This window comes from Doryrhamphus excisus, linkage group LG5, assembly GCF_037039965.1.
Source record: "Doryrhamphus excisus strain RoL-2023G ecotype Guam linkage group LG5, RoL_Dexc_Guam_v1.1, whole genome shotgun sequence".
In the NCBI taxonomy this organism is placed as follows: domain Eukaryota; kingdom Metazoa; phylum Chordata; class Actinopteri; order Syngnathiformes; family Syngnathidae; genus Doryrhamphus; species Doryrhamphus excisus.
The window spans coordinates 23,672,336-23,690,558 of NC_136361.1; the positions used below are offsets into that span (position 1 = coordinate 23,672,336).

The window sequence follows — 18,223 nt, forward strand, 5'->3', positions numbered from 1 at the left end:
AAAGGCTTCCACCAAAAGTGTCTTGCAGGACCACGGATGGAGACTTTTGGTGGAGGAAATTCAGAAGGTTTTCCTGATTCATAAAGTATCTGTCATTTAAGAACGAGCACGTTCTGCATAACGTTACACCACAATAGTCCGTTCACTCGTCACGCTCCGACACTGGCGACACGGACACGGGATGGGAAGATTTAAACGGAACCTTGAGGTGAAAATACAGACCTGATCAAAATCTAAGACCAGTTGAAAATTAGCAAGTTTTATTCTCTGATGAGGAAAAATGAAACCTTGAAGGTCCAGATGTCTTCTAACGTCACTGGCATGACAAGGAGATCCCACTTGAGATGTTTTCTACCCGGCACAGTGGGGGGGTCCATCATGATCTGGGGTGCTTTCCCGTTCAGTAGAACACTGGAGCCTCAGGTGGTGCAGGGTCGTCAAACGTGCAGATGTGGCGGCAGGCATCCCTCATGACGGAGGGTCCTGGTCTGTGTGGTAACAGCTGGGTCCTTCAACGGGTGACTAGGATGATCTAGCGTCTGCCTGGAAAAAAACCCTTAGAAATAATGTTTTGATGTCTGACGTTTGAATGCACCACACGCTGCCGTTTGCACCATTGGCTTGCTATGCCGGTGCAGAAGGGAAGGAAAGGCCGAGAGCCATCCAACACACAGCTGCAGATATCTGCTGGAGAGGAGTGTGTCAGTCCACAGGAAAAGAAAGGCCCAAATAAATATTGGTCCAGTATGTATACATTTATCATTTTGTGTAAATGACAGAAAATCCAAACTTAAGCACCCCAACTGTTTCTGAAAATGATTTGTAGCAATCAATGGCAAAACATGACACAAGATGACTATGTAAGTAAAAAGTCATGTCTGTTCCTAAGTATGTTGCTCTATCTGGAAGAGCGACACGCAGTGCTGAGTAAAAGTTCTGGCGGAGCGGTTTTGTGCAGCCACAGTGATGAGTCAGGGTGCTGAGCTGCTGCCGGGAAAAGCAACTCGACTGTGGTCGGTCCAGAAAGATGTTGAAAGAGTATATTTATAGGGCAGCAGGATGAGAAGCATCAAGCCGGACTCCTGGAAACGCTACAATAAACATCCAGCCATGCTTTTACAATCACTGCATCTCACCGTTGCTCATTTGGAGACATTTCTCCATTACAAAATCATTTATTCAATCAAACATTAGGTAGACAAAATAAGTGTGCAACCTTATCAGAAAAACATAAGCAATAGTTTATAACCCCCCTCCAACTCCAATGAAATAACATTTAATAAAGATTTCAGCAATATTTTTCAATAGCTTACAAAATCGACTAAACTGAGCTGCGGGCTTTTCCATTTCTCGCATTAAAAAAAATCAGTCAAAGAATGAAAGAAACAGGCTTTTTATTATCTGGAATGTAAAATTGAACATACGCTAGTATATGAAATCCCTTCACTTAAATGGATTTATGACAGCAGCAGGCTTGTCAGACTTAACACGGACAATAAAACGGATTGACTACAGTTCTAAAGCCGCAAATCACCAATGGCAGCCAGGTTTTCCCCAAATCAAATATTGCAAAATAGTCCAAAGTGTAAACCTTTCATACAGCAATAAAAACATATGAAGACAAACGCAGTAACTGTAGATACTGCTGACAAAGCCACTACACACTAGTATTGTGGTATTTGCTCATTAACTAGTCTCTGCACAAGTTCAACAATTTCATAAACGTCTTTTTCAAAATATTATTAACATTAAGGGCAGATCACGTTTCACATTGCATGTCCTCCTGTGTATCATTCAATCAAACATGAGCACGTCATGCATCTAAGACAACAGGCACTTGTAGATTACAACTATTTCACTCCTCCTGTCAGTTGGCATTCTGTACTAGCGCTAATAAAGTCAAATCCAAGTCAAGCGACCTATTGCACCGCATTGGGAATTTGACAGCAAACTTGATGGACGTAACACTGAGCAACAGCGGAAGGCATCCCAATCTCAGCCGTGGTAAACAAAAGGAAAAGAGCAGGCTATGGAAGAAGCGCTAAGCATGTGACATCGTCTGCTGTCGTTGGCACTTGTTTTTTGTCTAACTTTCCAGTGAAACGTCCAAAAGCGCAAGCCAGATGATGTGATGAAGATACACGTAAGCCCGGGAAGCTTCCAGCTCAATGATCCCATTTTCCGAATGAAAAACATCAAACCTTTCACCTGGAAAGTTTAGCATTCTTAAACTAGCCGTTTCCTTTCATGTTGTTACTTTCAGATCAATACTTGTTTATATTGTTTTTTCCTTTTCATCTGCCGTAGTCAACATTGGAAGTCGCTGACAGACATCAGTGACCACGTTGGAGAAATAAAACTCAACTTAAAGTCAATACTTCTTGTTCTTATGGCCTGGTTATTGCGAGAGCTTGGAGGAGCTTGAACAGATCGTTCCCAGTCTGCCGTTCACTTGGACCGTCTTTGTGGGCGCGGCCACCTAGATGTGGGAAAAAAACACACAAATAATTCGATGGGCATTGAACCTATCCCTACCGGACTGTTCAGATTGTCTCACAAGCAGGGCAGTCAAAAGCAGCCCGTTAAGGCCGGTAGCTCTTTATTTCATCAATGAAGTTGAATGCTTGTGCGTAATTAATTAGCCGCCTCTCAGGTTCTGACGGCAATCACACATAAATAAAGTCTGGGAACCACGGATATAGCCTATTCAATGTTGTTGGCTTTTTAATAGTTTTTTTCTTCCCTCTCTACTTTGGTGCAGACTCAATCACAACAATGTGCAAATCACATGGAAATCTGCCCTAAAAGTCAACTTTTTCTTCTTGGAAATATTCTTAAGTCCATAGCCTGATGAATCTGAGGTGAGCCCATTTGTTCGCCGTATGGAAAAGGATGAAAGATGTGAGGAAAGAACGAGGACACGTTTCTATGGTGAGGACTTTCTTGCTCCATTGTTGATAAGACGTCTTTTATTTCAATAAAGCCGCTTTGCGCTTTCACTTGCAGGGCTAATGGTAATACTTGGCTTTATTTTGGATTGTGTTTTCTTTTGCTCTGCCATCAGGACAGCTGGGACAGAAGGAACACTGGAAATGTGACGCATGGGAATGCATGAGTTAAACAGTAAAAAGTAGAAGAGTAAAAACAGTCAAATGACCTTTTTGAGCTTTTCTGCAGCTGATCCAGAGCGGATGGCTTCCATCATGGCTTCCCTGGCGATGACAGGGTTCATGAAGGCGTTTGCACTCGGACGTGCTACAGCGTTCTGCTGGGCTTGGTGCACGAAGGACGGAGGTTGTTGGTGAGATGCAAACATGGTGGGTAGCAGCAGCGGTGGCGATGCAAAGACAGGAGAAGAGTAAGCCAAAGAAGCTGATGAAGGAGAGGGAAAATGTTCCCTTTGTTCTTCTTCAGAAGCTGCCATCCGGAACCTTTGTAGCTCTTCAGCAGCCTCTGATTTAGTCTGAACCCAAGGAAGCCAAACAAAGATGCGGCATTAATATCAAATGGTCGGATGTCAGTCAGGACAACAGTTTTGTGGCTGTGAACGTAACTCTCATGGTCTACATTGCAACCTAAAGCTGATACTTTGGGCGAGAGTCGGGGTACACAGTGGACAGGTCGCTAGTCACCACAGGACACATTCCCGCTTACATTTACCCTTATGGGGTAGGTCTTCCAGTTGACCGAACATGCATGTTATCGTGCCAGAGAAGACCAGAGTACCCAGGTAAACACATGGAAGCACGAGAACATGCAAACTTGACAGAGAGGTCAAAAGTGGGATTCAAACCCAGACCCACGTGGCTGTGATCTGAAAATGCCAACCCAGCGGTTCTAAATTATCTGTCATGTCATTTTCCCCATGCACTCATTTGGAGGTTTTCAAAACCACAATGCTAATCGCTAATGCTAATGGATAATACTCCGCATGGGGGCACCCGCCCATTAGCGAACCACTGTGGAACCACATCAACCATTGTGCTATACCATTGGTGGTTATTTCTACGACCAAGACCTGGAGTTGACAGACATGGTCCAGTGGAACTGACTAACTGGACTCTGGAGTATTTTACCTTCCTAAGCCTTTCACAGCAGCTCTGGGCTCTAATGGCGGAAAAAAGAGCAGACCTATCACCGTCATCAGAAGAGGCCTCTTTGCTTCTGGTACCAGATGAGGATATCTAGTCATGTCAAAAAAATGTAGAACTGTAGATTAGTGTCTTCTTGCCCAAAGAAGAGAGCATCAAAGCCAAACTCTTCATTTTATCACATACATCTCATCCAAAAGTGACGAAGAGCTCACCTTCTTGAGCCTGTCCTTGGCGCCACTTGCTTGGATGGCCTCCATTAGGTTGGTGTGCAGAGAGGTCTCTCTCTCAATAGATCTACAGATCACTGGCCTAAACTTTTTAACCGGTCCAAATAGATTCAGAGGTGGAGGTTCCTGAGTGACAGCACTGTCCGACATTCTACGTAGTGGTTGTGGTTGTGGGTCAGCGGCTGTCAGACACGAGCTTGATTGAAGACGACTGCTACGAGAAGTCGTGGGGCTTCTACATTGATAATTCTGGACTTGTCTAACGCCGCCATCAGTCCCATCAGTCATGGTTGTTTGAGTGACACCACTTGACTGAAAGTGTTTAATTTTGTCCGACACAAGCCCGAGTGACCAGGAACTGCCTTGTGTGGAGTCAACACAGCTTCCTCCCTTGTCTTCTCTGACTTGTCTCTGGCTATCTGACACAAATTCGGGGTAGCTCTTGGACCTCACGGGACCAGGGTGCTCAGATTGACTCATCTTATTATCGATCAAAGAGATCTTGGAGGACTGTCGTGGATTGACTTGGATCGAGTGACCCAGCGAACGGAAGGCAACTTTGGGTTGTGTTAAAGGACTGGACTGCAAAGGGAAAGACACTATGTTGGTTTTCGTGGCGGTCTTGGGGGTGTACTTATTAATGGCAGACGCCACATATTGACTGGAGGTACATCTGGACGTTTTGAGGAAGGTGTGAAGGTCAGGAGCAAGTGGTGGCTGCTTAAAACCTGCAGGTACTGAAGTATTATTATTGACTTCTGCTTGTTGCTGTTTAGCAGAGACAATAGTCGTTGTTGATTGGTTGGTTTTACGATCTGTCTCTTTGAACTGGGTACACTCTGTCGGATTATTCAGTCTGTGTTGGGTTTTCACAAGTTCTCTTCTGTCAGTGCTCAACGTGGTCTCTGAAGTTTTCAAGTTTTCCAAGCTCCCCTTTGCCTTGTCAGTCACGCCTTTGCTACAAGGGCCTGCACATTCACTGGAGCTCCAAAAAGCTTTGGCTTTTCCTAACAGGGGGGAGGCATCGGTGCTGGGAATCCCAGACTGTGTGGGCTCAACTCCTTTGCTGTGGTGGCCGCCGCCGCATTTCATGATATTTCCTTGCTCGTCAATCTTAATGGCACCAGCAGTTAAGGGGGCAGATGCATTTTGGGGAGGACCTTGCATGACCGAGGGTTTGGGAGGAACAACAGTGAACGTTTTCATACCAAATCGAGAGGTGGGATTGCAAGTAACTTTCCTTTGCACAACATTAGAGCTGGAGTTTGGGTACACACTATGAGTGCCCCCCCCTTCCGTGGATAATGATCGCTGGCTAGCATGGGGTCGAACTGAACTGTCCTGAGGTGAACAATCAGCTTTACTCTTTAGATCAGATCTGAGACTTTGATTTTTTATCATGTTGTTGCTCGATTCCGGGGACTCATTGACTGAAAATGATTGTTTATCATCCTCCTTCACATCTTTAGTCATCTGGTCTTGTGCTCTTTTGTAAATGGTGTCCTTTGAGTCAACACTTGGCCCCTTTTCCTGTGGCATTCTATACTGATCAGGTTTAGATACGTGCTTGGCATTCACAATGCTTTTAGTAGACGCTGTGCAAGCATTGTTGTTTTTGTTGCTCAACTCTGCAGCACCCTCTGAACCTGTGATGAAAAGGGGAAAATAATCATCTCAACAGCCTTTGATGCATTATTAGTGCTGCTTCACATGGCCACAACTGGACTACATCGGGTGGTAGTTCTTCCTACCTTTCCTGTGAGATAACTTCATGTCAGTGAGTACGGTTGCCGTATTTCCCTCTCCAGGTTGATGGTCATCCACTATTTCATCTATAGCAGTGACCGGTACATCCATGTCCACCACAGAAACAGGCACCCTGTGGATCGCTGTGTAAATAAAGGTAGTTTTGTAAATGTGTATTCTTTTAAAAACTGTTATCTATGGTTAAGCAATGATGCAATTAACACTAACTGCAATAACACTAGCACAGACATGGTTGTTGAATACATTACAGGTGGTCCTCGATGTCAAAGATTGGTACTGGGGTCGTGGGCAACTCCAAAATTCAGACACTTCAGTGTGAGCAGAAGACGAGAATTTATTGATTTGAGGAGTACGAGATTAGGAGTAAGGAAATCCTTGGTAGGCAGTGCAGCCAAGGCTGGGCTTCAAACGATGGAGCCTTTAGGGATTTGCCATCAAAGACGATGTGATGATGTTTCCACATCAGAGCATACATCAGGACGCTGTAATAAGGGAATGGAAGATGCAAGGGGGAGGGGGGAGAGGGACAGGACCCGGGCCCCAGGATTGTCTGTTTAGGAGCGTTGGAAGTCACAAACAGGTCAAGGATCAAAGAGCAGGGTGTTCAAGAACTCTGGGATGTAACCTTCCCTAACCACAAGGTAGAACGTCAAGAACACAAGGACGAATGGTCGGCAGGTGGGGGTCTCCAACAGGTAGTGCCACTCCTCCAGGGCCATTCTGACCACCAACTGCTCGTTATAAAAACATAGCTGCAGCTTTTGATCCTCAGCGTTTTGGAATAACACTGCTTCGACACCGGTGTCGACGGCGTCCACTCCAACGACGTACCGCCTGGAAGGGTCAGCTTGGATCAGGATTTGGGCGGTGGTAAACAGCTGCTTAAGCTCCTGGAATGCTTTTTCTGCCTGGTGGTTCCAACTGAAGCTGTTGTCCATATTAATGCCACATGGGAATCCCACGTGGCTGAAAACGCTGCAGCCCCTTCCTGGTCTGAGGTGTTAGCTTCTCTGCCCAGCCTTTACTTTGTCAGTCCGTCTAGACACAGCCTTTTCCCAGAATGTAGCCCAGGAATTGAAACGCTTTGACAGCTGTTAGTTCTCCAGCAAGCACTGGAGAACCTGGCAAACATTAGAAATGTGTTCATTAATGTGTAGATGAAATGAAAATGTCAGGTAAGTAAACAAAAGCAAGAAGTCCCAAGCATGTCGCTGGTCAGAGCATGAAAGATGGTCGGGGTTGGACAGGCCAAACGGATATTCATAAAGCCCCAAAGTTGTGTTCCTCTCTGGCTCTCTCCGGCATCGCTGTTTTGGACTTGGTTAGACTTTGAAGGATCGCTGAATGATGTCCTCGTGACACCTTAGTATCAGCCAAAGACAAGAATTAGTTAATAATACGAGAAGAGGAATATGGGTGGAGGGAATCCTCCGTGGGCAGAAGGCTGTGCAGCGAGAAATGCAGCGGGACTCCGGTGGGGATGTAGGTCAATCTCACACTCCAGCCATCAAAGATGATGTGGCGATGATTCCACATCAGGGCCGTCTGAGGTTATACACCAAGACAATGTAATAAGGGAATGAAGGAGGCAAGGAGAGAAGGAGAGAAGGGAACCAGTATGCCGCAGGTTCCTAACATGTTGCGGTTCAGCCGACAGTAGCCTGTTTTGTTTTTTGCAACAAAGATCGCTATTCAACCACCTCCTCGTCATCCTTACAGCATCCGGGCAATTTATGATAGCGCATACATAAACCACAAACCGCCGTAAACCAAGGACCACCTGTACTACAATATAATCAAAGCAGTATCATTATCTGACGGCTCAGTAGGTGTAAGTCGTAGAACCCTCACCTGAAAGGTCTGCAGCCAAATTGGCCTGATGGAGCCATTTATATTTGTCTTCATAGGTGCCTTTTACTCTGCCTGACTTTGCCTGGAGTTTGATGTGACTGTGACAGAGAAGGATAAAGAATCAGAGGACATGCAAAAAGAGATAAGGGCATGCAGCCAACCAGCATTCTGTTCTCTTCACAGCATGATGTCTGTTGTACTGATAAAGAATAAAAAATATGAAGGGTTAAATGTACCATCCTCATCACTTAAAGACATTTCAGACATAGCAAACTGAAAACAAAATAACCAAATCAAATATAATGTCTTCAAAAGAAACACGTGAACGGCCGCCATTTTCAGAAAACAGTTTCCTGGAGCTTTCCTGGAATAGTTGCTAGTGACAACAGTTAGGTCACTCATACTGGATGGGATACCATTGATACTGGATGGGATACCAGTGATACTGGATGGGATACCACTGATACCTGATGGGATACCATTGATACTGGATGGGATACCACTGATACTGGATGGGATACCATTGATACTGGATGGGATACCACTGATACTGGATGGGATACCATTGATACTGGATGGGATACCATTGATACTGGATGGGATACCATTGATACTGGATGGGATACCATTGATACTGGATGGGATACCATTCATACTGGATGGGATACCATTCATACTGGTTAGGGTACCACTGATACTGAATGGGATACCATTGATACTGGATGGGATACCATTCATACTGGATGGGATACAATTGATACTGGATGGGATACCATTGATACTGGATGGGATACCATTGATACTGGATGTGATACCATTGATACTGGATGGGATACCATTGATACTGGATGTGATACCATTCATACTGGATGTGATACCATTCATACTGGTTGGGGTACCATTCATACTGGATGGGATACCATTCATACTGGTTGGGGTACCATTCATACTGGATGGGATACCATTCATACTGGTTGGGGTACTACTCATACTGGATGGGATACCATTGATACTGGATGGGATACAATTGATACTGGATGGGATACCATTGATACTGGATGGGATACCATTGATACTGGATGTGATACCATTGATACTGGATGGGATACCATTCATACTGAATGGGATACCATTCATCCTGGTTGGGGTACCACTCATACTGGATGGGATACCATTGATACTGGATGGGATACCATTGATACTGGATGTGATACCATTCATACTGGATGTGATACCATTCATACTGGTTGGGGTACCATTCATACTGGTTGGGATACCATTCATACAGATGGGATACCATTGATACTGGTTGGGGTACCACTCATACTGGATGGGGTACCACTCATACTGGATGGGATACCACTGATACTGGATGGGATACCATTGATACTGGATGTGATACCATTCATACTGGATGTGATACCATTCATACTGGTTGGGGTACCATTCATACTGGATGGGATACCATTCATACTGGTTGGGGTACCATTCATACTGGATGGGATACCATTCATACTGGTTGGGGTACCACTCATACTGGATGGGATACCATTCATACTGGATGTCATACCATTCATGCTGGTTGGGATACCATTCACTTTGCACTAAGGCCTTTCTAGCAGAATCACTCAAACTGAGCACTAAAAGGTTGAAAATGTCAGCTTTGGCTACAAATTGAATACAAACACATGGTGAGAAGCGTTCTTGTTATTACAGCTGGCACACTAAAAACTGCTGAGGCTTCTAAAAATGAACTGTGATGGGTGACTCTTCAGATGAAAACACTGGCACGGCATTGATCACCAAGTCAGTGGCTCCAACGCTAACAAGAAAAAGAAAGGCATGCATCTCTCTTGCCTATTGAAATTGATAAATAGTCATATATTTGTTGTTGGCAGATGCTTGGCTTCCAAAGTCAGATTGGAGCATACGGAGATGCAGCAAGTTAGAAAAGAAACGTCTCGATGTTCCATCAACATTGAAGTGCTCATGACACCAAAAGACATTAAAATTGATATTTCCGCGATGCAAAACAACATTAAAATGCATATTTCCTGTGTTAGAAGTGTGCTTGAATGTTGACGTGACTTTGATAACGCTCCCTCCTGGACTACATTGGATTCATATCGTTGTGTTGCATTTTTTTCATTTTCCGTTATGTATTTTCTGATATTACGTCCGCTTGTTGCGTGGCAGGCTTTTGCTCAAACACTCAAGCAGACAAAGCCTATTCATATTTTAAAAGGAAGCAATCGTCGCTTTAAAGTCTTCCGTATTTTGTTGGGCTCATTTGGAGGACACTTGTTTTAAAACTGCCTCGGAAAAAGATGATAATTTGGGACTGAATTTGCATTTCCAGAGGGTGATAATAACCATCAGCTGTCACGATTATCTTTCTTCGATTCAGACCAGGATCTTGGCCCTCATTTTTTTAAATAGATTTAATACAATATGGGCTTTCATGCCAAATGTCAATCACTGCCAGATATAGCATAAATCTCTAATACTTTATGTAAATATGCATAGTAGCATTCTCCTTGAGCCACACGGTGGCCGTGTGGTTAGCATGGATATCGGGAAAACCTGGGTTTGATTCTCCGCTTGTACATCTCTATTAACAAAATAGTTTTAGCACACGGATACTTTTTTTTTCAAACATTTTTTGGTGTCATGACCACTTTAATTTGGCAGATACAAAGGGCCGTGTTTAATTCCCATGCACCTTCCATGACCTCTTTACCTGTCGTTTGAATTCCAGGTGGCACATCCTTCATCGCTGTCACTGGAAATGTCCCGAACCGGCCCAGACTCCTTCTCTCGCCTGGCTTTACCGCTCCTCTCCAAAAACAAACTACCCTCCGGGGATGTGGGATGGGTGTCAGATGGAGAGCTCACCAGGCCCGAGTCGTCACCATCTACCATTCCTTCAGAAGCGGCATAACCTTGATCCGGGAGGCTGCTGCCACTGCTGCTTCCCAGGGACAGTCTCTCCTCCTCGGGGCCTTTATTTCCGGGGTCCTTGACGTGAGCTGCGGTGCTCTGCATCGAGTGCAGCCAGGCTGGAGAGGACAAACACATGTTACTCTCAGGGGTCGCTCAATGGAGGGATAGTAGCAGTTAGTACAGTTAGGAACAATCAACTCCAACCTCCACATCCACAAAAGTGCATTAAAAACGTACATAAAAGCAAATGTCTAAGAACAAGCTTTGATCGGAACAGAAAAGGAACTTTCCAATCGTTTGGTTGAACTGCTGGGAGTTCCTGCAGTGCCGAACGCAAAGACAAGTTTACAACACAAGAAGACAGTTGTTTGAAAAGAAGCACATGATGCAGCATCAACATCCTAACAGGCAAGAAATGGATGGGGAAAGAAAAAAAACAGGAAGTATTTATGTTAGTTTCAACATTCATTCTGGCACCACAAACACACAAACCAGAAAAAACACAAGCCAAATATACAAACACGAGCTCCGTGCACAACCACTTGTGGCTTGATAAAACAACTTAAATGATGTGTGGGTACAAGTACAGTAAACAAACCCTTTTAATTAGACTTTTTTACAGTACTGTTTTAGGTTCCAGGGAAGACACTATTGATTCATACCCTGTCATCTCTTTAGTACAGTTTGGTCAGTTTTGTGGATTTGGGGGGAACCTATTTAGTCTGTCACTGTCACTAACTAAACTCGGCCAAGAGAACAATGTACCATTTGTTGGCTTTCCTGCAGGCTGGCCAGCGTGCACAGAAGTGTGAGCTCAATAGAGAGTTCTTGGAAACGGGAGCGCAACCTTGGTTGTAATGCTCCTATTAATGATTGTGTGCACTGTGTGTGCGTGTGCATGTATATTTAGTCCGTCAGGTCATGATGTGGCGATGACTCAAGGCTATCGAGACTCCAAACTCATTTCCAAAAACAGCTTAGTCATGGCAGCGACATCCACACACGTGCACACATTGCCGCATGTGAAGTGTCAGATCTCCACTGCAAACATCAGACACATGCTTCACTTATTGCAATATTTTGTCATACGGGTCTGTCGCAGCCTTCGCAATCTTATTTGAAATCCTTTATTACAAACAATTCCAGTTTATCTGTTGTTTTCCATGTTAAAATATTATGCTTACAACTTTTTTCTCACATCATAATGACAAATTAATGAAGTACATGACGTATTAGTGAGCTCCAATAACAATGTACTTCCCATCGCTCTAAATTAACTACGTTCATCTGAAAAGACTCATTTAATCTGGATGCTTGGATTGTACACAACGGTGTGTGCGATGGCCTATCATGCTGACAAAGACTGAAAAGGCAATCATTGTAGCGTATACAAATACATTCTTGTCACACATTTGAGGACTATCCGTCTAAAAGATTAATGGCATGACTGAGGTAATCATTTTGATCATATAAAATGGCCGAAGCAGCCACCTCCAGCTAGAAGGAACACATCTTTGGCCCATGACCTGGTTTTCAAAAAGATTGTCTGCCAAACGAGACAGCGTGCATTCAGGCATCGGGTTTCTGAACCCCTTCAACACAACCAGTCAGAACATACAGTATTATGTCCAATTATTGATCTGCACATATCCCATCACCGTGGCTGATATCGCATTACCTTGCCTCGCTGCTCCACCTTTACATCACCCATCCATCACCTCGTAAGTGATACACGCCGGGCTGAGCTCATCTGTCATTGGATAACCTTCTGACCACATACTTTGCGTCCATTTTTACCGCAGCAGAGGGTCTCCCTCATAATCAATAGTAACCAGATCCAGATCGATCAAACTGATTTAAAAACAACCTAAAACTGTTTTTAAAGGATTTGTTTTTCAGCAACTAGTCAGTTTGCCCTCTGCTGTATCGTTCCGCTAATTCGGGTGCTCAAACAAAACACAAAGCTATACTGACTCAACTTGTCCATGTATTTTTTAGTGCCACTCCTAACTAGCCACCATGGGGCCAAATTAATGACATCCGTCAGGTATATACGTATTAATCATTATTTTCTGCATATACTATCAATTATTCCCAAATTTAAATTTGAGTGTTTAACGGCTCAGTGGATTTACATTATTTACCACTGTAGCTACAAATTGAAGGAAAACCTAACGTGAACAAACAGAAGGAGGCATCCAACAAAAAAGAGGATTGACTAAAGAGTAATAGAGGAAAGGGTGAAGTCGAAGAAAGGGTGAAGTTGAAGAAAGGGTGAAGTCGAAGAAAGGGTGAAGTCGAAGAAAGGGCGAAGTCGAAGAAAGGGTGAAGTCGAAGAAAGGCTTCAGCGGCGTTTGGAGCGCAGGCGTACCGGGCCGCAGCAGTACACTGCAAAAGGGTGCAGGGTATGGGGGGGGGGGGGGGGTGAAGAGAAGAACATACAATTTTTTTAATTTACAAGACTATGAATATGACAGGAATGGAAACGGAAACAATTTCATGGGTAGACCTAGAAAGAGAAAGAAATTGAGAGCAAGAGCCAGCAAAAAAAAACAAAAAAACAAAACAAAACACTGAACATGTGCTGAAAAATGGAATATGACAAAAGCCTTGGAGTATGCAAATATCTTTCAAACTCAGAATAACAGGCAACAATAAAGAACAATCTATGGTCCCAACCTGTAGAAAACATACAGTGAAGAAAATAAGTATTTGAACACCCTGCTATTTTGCTATTTCTCCCACTTAGAAATCATGGAGGGGTCTGAAATTTTAATCGTAGGTGCATGTCCACTGTGAGAGAGATAAACTAAAAAGAAAAATCCAGAAATCACAATGCATGATTTTTTAACAATTTATTTGTGTGATACAGCTGCAAATAAGTATTTGAACACCTGTGTATCATCTAGAATTCTGACCCTGAAAGACCTGTTAGTCTGCCCATTAGAAGTCCACCTGCACTCCATGTATCATCCTGAATCAGATGCACCTGTTTGAGGTCGTTAGCTGCATAAAGACACCTGTCCACCCCATACAATCAGTAAGACTTTAACTTGTAACATGGCGAAGACCAAAGAGCTGTCCAAAGACACCAGAGACAAAATTGTACACCTCCACAAGGCTGGAAAGGGCTACGGAGTAATTACCAAGCAGCTTGGTGAAAAAAGGTCCACTGTTGGAGCTATCATTAGAAAATGGAAGAAGCTAAACATGACGGTCAATCTCAATCGGAGTGGAGCCCCATGCAAGATATCACCTCGTGGGGTCTCAATGATTCTAAGAAAGGTGAGGAATCAGCCCAGAACTACACGACAGGACTTGGTCAATGACCTGAAAAGAGCTGGGACCACCGTTTCCAAGGTTACTGTAGGTAATACACTAAGACGTCATGATGTGAAATCATGCATGGCACGAAAGGTTCCCCTGCTTAAACCAGCACATGTCAAGGCCCGTCTTAAGTTTGCATATGACCATTTGGATGATACAGAGGAGTCATGGGAGAAAGTTTTATGGTCAGATGAGACCAAAATAGAACTTTTTGCTCATAATTCCAATAAGCGTGTTTGGAGGAAGAAGAATGAAGAGTACAATCCGAAGAACACCATCCCTACTGTGAAGCATGGGGGTGGTAGCATCATGCTTTGGGGGTGTTTTTCTGCACATGGGACAGGACGAGTGCACTGCATTAAAGAGAGGATGACTGGGGCCGTGTATTGTGAGATTTTGGGGAACAACCTCCTTCCCTCTGTCAGAGCATTGAAGATGGGTCGTGGCTGGGTCTTCCAACACGACAACGACCCGAAGCACACAGCCAGGAAAACCAAGGAGTGGCTCCGTAAGAAGCATATCAAGGTTCTAGCATGGCCCAGCCAGTCTCCAGACCTGAACCCAATCGAAAATCTTTGGAGGGAGCTCAAACTCCGTGTTTCTCAGCGACAGCCCAGAAACCTGACTGATCTAGAGAAGATCTGTGTGGAGGAGTGGGCCAAGATCCCTCCTGCAGTGTGTGCAAACCTGGTGAAAAACTACAGGAAACGTTTGACCTCTGTAATAGCAAACAAAGGCTACTGTACCAAATATTAACATTCATTTTCTCAGGTGTTCAAATACTTATTTGCAGCTGTATCACACAAATAAATTGTTAAAAAATCATGCATTGTGATTTCTGGATTTTTCTTTTTAGTTTATCTCTCTCACAGTGGACATGCACCTACGATGAAAATTTCAGACCCCTCCATGATTTCTAAGTGGGAGAAATAGCAAAATAGCAGGGTGTTCAAATACTTATTTTCTTCACTGTATACTGTATATAGCCCCCCCCCCAGTCTACTTTAAAGCACCCTTATGTATAAATCCAACATATAAAGCACTCCAGTTTAATTAGTGTTGACCAAAGCCCTGACCCTTTGGACCGGAGGATTATTGGTTGCCGTTTATAAACATGGAGCACCTTGACCTCACATGGACCCACTAACACTAACAAGCCAGTCTGCCGCAGTTGAAATCCGAGGAAAGAGTTCAATATTCACGTGCAAGGACAAAGGCTTCTGTGAAAGAAAAAAAGAAAAAGGAATCCATCTGGCACCTACACTGGGGAGCAGTGTCCTCCTTTTCCACGGCGCTCCGTGGGGAGCCGCTTTCTATGGGTTCAAATGAAGGGGAGTGCAGGGAAGGGGTAGACACGGTAGGGTGTTCCCGGGCCGGGGAACGACGGGGCTTGGGTGGAGCTGGCAGATCAGCTGTCCCTGGAGGAGAAACAAGTGTGCAGGCCAGATCATTTTACTTGTACGAATGGCGGATGGAACACAAACACCTCTTATCTGACTGAAAGTCGGAAAGAATACCTACAGTCAGTCACCGTGACAATCTTTTTTATAGTTTGGCAACATATTGGCCGTAGTGATTTCTCACTGCACTTTCCAGGGAGTGCTTGTTACTCAAACAATAGCATCTTTATGCTGAGATTTTCAGGTGATAAAGTTCATGTCTCTGCAAGCAGGCTGTTTAATCTGTGCAACAGAGTTAATACGTGCTGTGCAGTGGACCGTAAATGCTTTTTTACGTGACCGAAACCTGGCTACATGAAGATGAACTCGCAACAGGTCGACAAAACTCGTCAATTGCAGTTTACTACAAGGTGAACCCGTCTGCCTGTTGACTGGAATGGTGCCATGAAAGTCTTATAAATGTGTCCGTGCGTCTTTTGCCCTTACAAAAAAGGTTTATTTGATGAAAAACAAATCCATCCATGTGATTTACTGTGGCTGCAGGGGCAATAAGGCAATTCTGCAGACAGCATTATTCATACACGGCCAACAAACGTCCCGCATGGTCTTGCAATACATCAGTGTGCTGTCTCAGTCTGCACATACTGTTGATGTGCTACTTTATCTTTTACTCTATTGTATACATCGAGGCAGAGCTGAGATGACAAACCACCCGATCGTAACCCAAGCATGTTCACAAGCAAGGTGAAACTTCACCTGATGTCTGGTAAATACACACAATACAACACAATACAAACTTCTCTACAATAGGCTGCACTGTCTCTGCCTGGGCAAGGATGGGGCCACCCCGTGCAAGGATGGGGCCACCCCGTGCAAGGATGGGGCCACCCCGTGCAAGGATGGGGCCACCCCGTGCAATGATGGGGCCACCCCATGCAATGATGGGGCCACCCCATGCAATGATGGGGCCACCCCATTGTATTAAAAACTGTTGATGTACTGAATTTAAGTGAATACTAATGGTACACTAACTACATGTATTCTTTTTTTTTTTTTTGGTAATTCCCCACACGGTACACAAAGTGAGGGCCAGAAAATGTTGAGTCAGCATTGCGATGCACCTCCACAAGCCCGAGTAGCGTTCCTACATGCAACCCAAAATGCAAATCATTCAGCACACAGCAAGGCGAGCAAGGAGGCTCCAAACCTGGAGACAGTCTGGAGGCACAATCTCTCAGCGTGTCCTACATCTACCCCGGAGCGTCCTACTGGCTGGAGCATGCCAAGAACACCTCACCAGGGGGCGTCCAGGAGGCCACCGGACGACTTGCCCAAGCCACCTGAACTGGCTTCTCTTTATGTTAAGAAGAAGTGGATCTTTTCTGAGCTCCTCCCGGATGACCATGCTCCTTTACTTTAATGATCCGCGTTCTGACTATCCTCACACCATCGTGTGTTATCCCTCTTCCTGGTTTTATCCTCATCTTCAACCAGCTCTCCATTTAAACCCCCTGAAAAAGCTCCTGTTTCTACCTTCTCACATTCATCCTGCGGCCTCCAACTTCCCATGCCCCATTCTTTGAACTCCCTGCCTCTCACCTTCCTCGCCCTTCTTCTGAAGTTTACAACTCTATCATCTCCGCCTCCGTCACGCATGGCAGCCCTCTGCTGCAATCTCACTCTTGCTACCAGTAAAGATCTGATCAATAGGGGGGTAGCTGAAGTTCAAGTAGATCCTGTTTAAATCTGTGATGGATGTGTTTGTCTTTGTATCTGCCAGCTTTGAAGGATTATGTGAGTGGCTGCATGCATATGGGAGTGAGACGCAAAGAGTGGAAAAAAAAGGGGGGGGGGGGTGAAATGAAGGGATTGAAAAGTGAGGGCACGAGTAAAGGACGGCGGAGTTTCCAAATATGACGAAAACCAGCTCCACTCGTTCCTGCATTTGAAGAATGACACGAGCACATACAATCTTTCACCAGCTTATCATTCTTGGCGTTAAAATGTTAAAATGTTGCTGCAGGATGACAGCTCTGCACTTTCGTTCTAAACAGGGAGGAAAAAACTGCAAGCAATCTGGCTTAAACATTCACTGCTAAGATTATTGATTATTTCATTTGAGTATAAATTCTTCCCAGGTGAAGTTAGAAAATGTGAAACGCAAAGTGGTTGGAATCAAGGCATGAATTATTACTACTCTAAAACCATTCAGAGACTAGTATAGCTCTTTTGATTCTATTTCTGCTGTCTGTATCTTGGATGTAAAATAATATGTAATTATAATGTAAATGTAATTATAGTATAAATGTAATTATAGTTCGTATGCAGAAAACGCAAAATACATTTAAGTGATGCATGAAGTGAATAAATGAACATTTAGAATTTAACTTTTCTCATTTTCTTTACCAAAATGATGAGATCTCTACACAAGATTAGAGATAAGCCACATACTCACTTTCATCCTTATCCGTATTTATGTATTCACTCCTAACGCTCTGTGATTGGCCAGTCACACACAGACCGCCTCTCCCTAGACAGACCTCATTCACGTACACCATGTGTCGTGTCGGTCACACTGCCTCCACAATATTAGGTTTTCTTCAGCTCTATTTCG

At 44.2% G+C, this 18,223-nt stretch overlaps 1 protein-coding gene across 4 annotated transcripts in view; it reads right to left on the reverse strand.

The window, feature by feature from the left end:
- Positions 1–722: 722 nt before the first annotated feature.
- Positions 723–18,223, reverse strand: part of cobl (cordon-bleu WH2 repeat protein) — a 41,488-nt gene continuing 23,987 nt past the window's right edge. For 3 of the 4 annotated variants that reach the window (XM_058053648.2, XM_058053643.2, XM_058053646.2), the window contains 8 exons: positions 15,472–15,627; positions 10,680–10,998; positions 7,940–8,037; positions 6,073–6,210; positions 4,307–5,967; positions 4,077–4,184; positions 3,158–3,463; positions 723–2,479 (listed from right to left, as the gene is read on the reverse strand). In XM_058053648.2, the coding sequence (XP_057909631.2) occupies positions 2,399–2,479; positions 3,158–3,463; positions 4,077–4,184; positions 4,307–5,967; positions 6,073–6,210; positions 7,940–8,037; positions 10,680–10,998; positions 15,472–15,627 (2,867 nt within the window). In that variant the 3' untranslated portion in view covers positions 723–2,398. The remainder of the gene's footprint in view (positions 2,480–3,157; positions 3,464–4,076; positions 4,185–4,306; positions 5,968–6,072; positions 6,211–7,939; positions 8,038–10,679; positions 10,999–15,471; positions 15,628–18,223) is intronic. The other variant, XM_058053649.2, reaches the window with a different exon arrangement.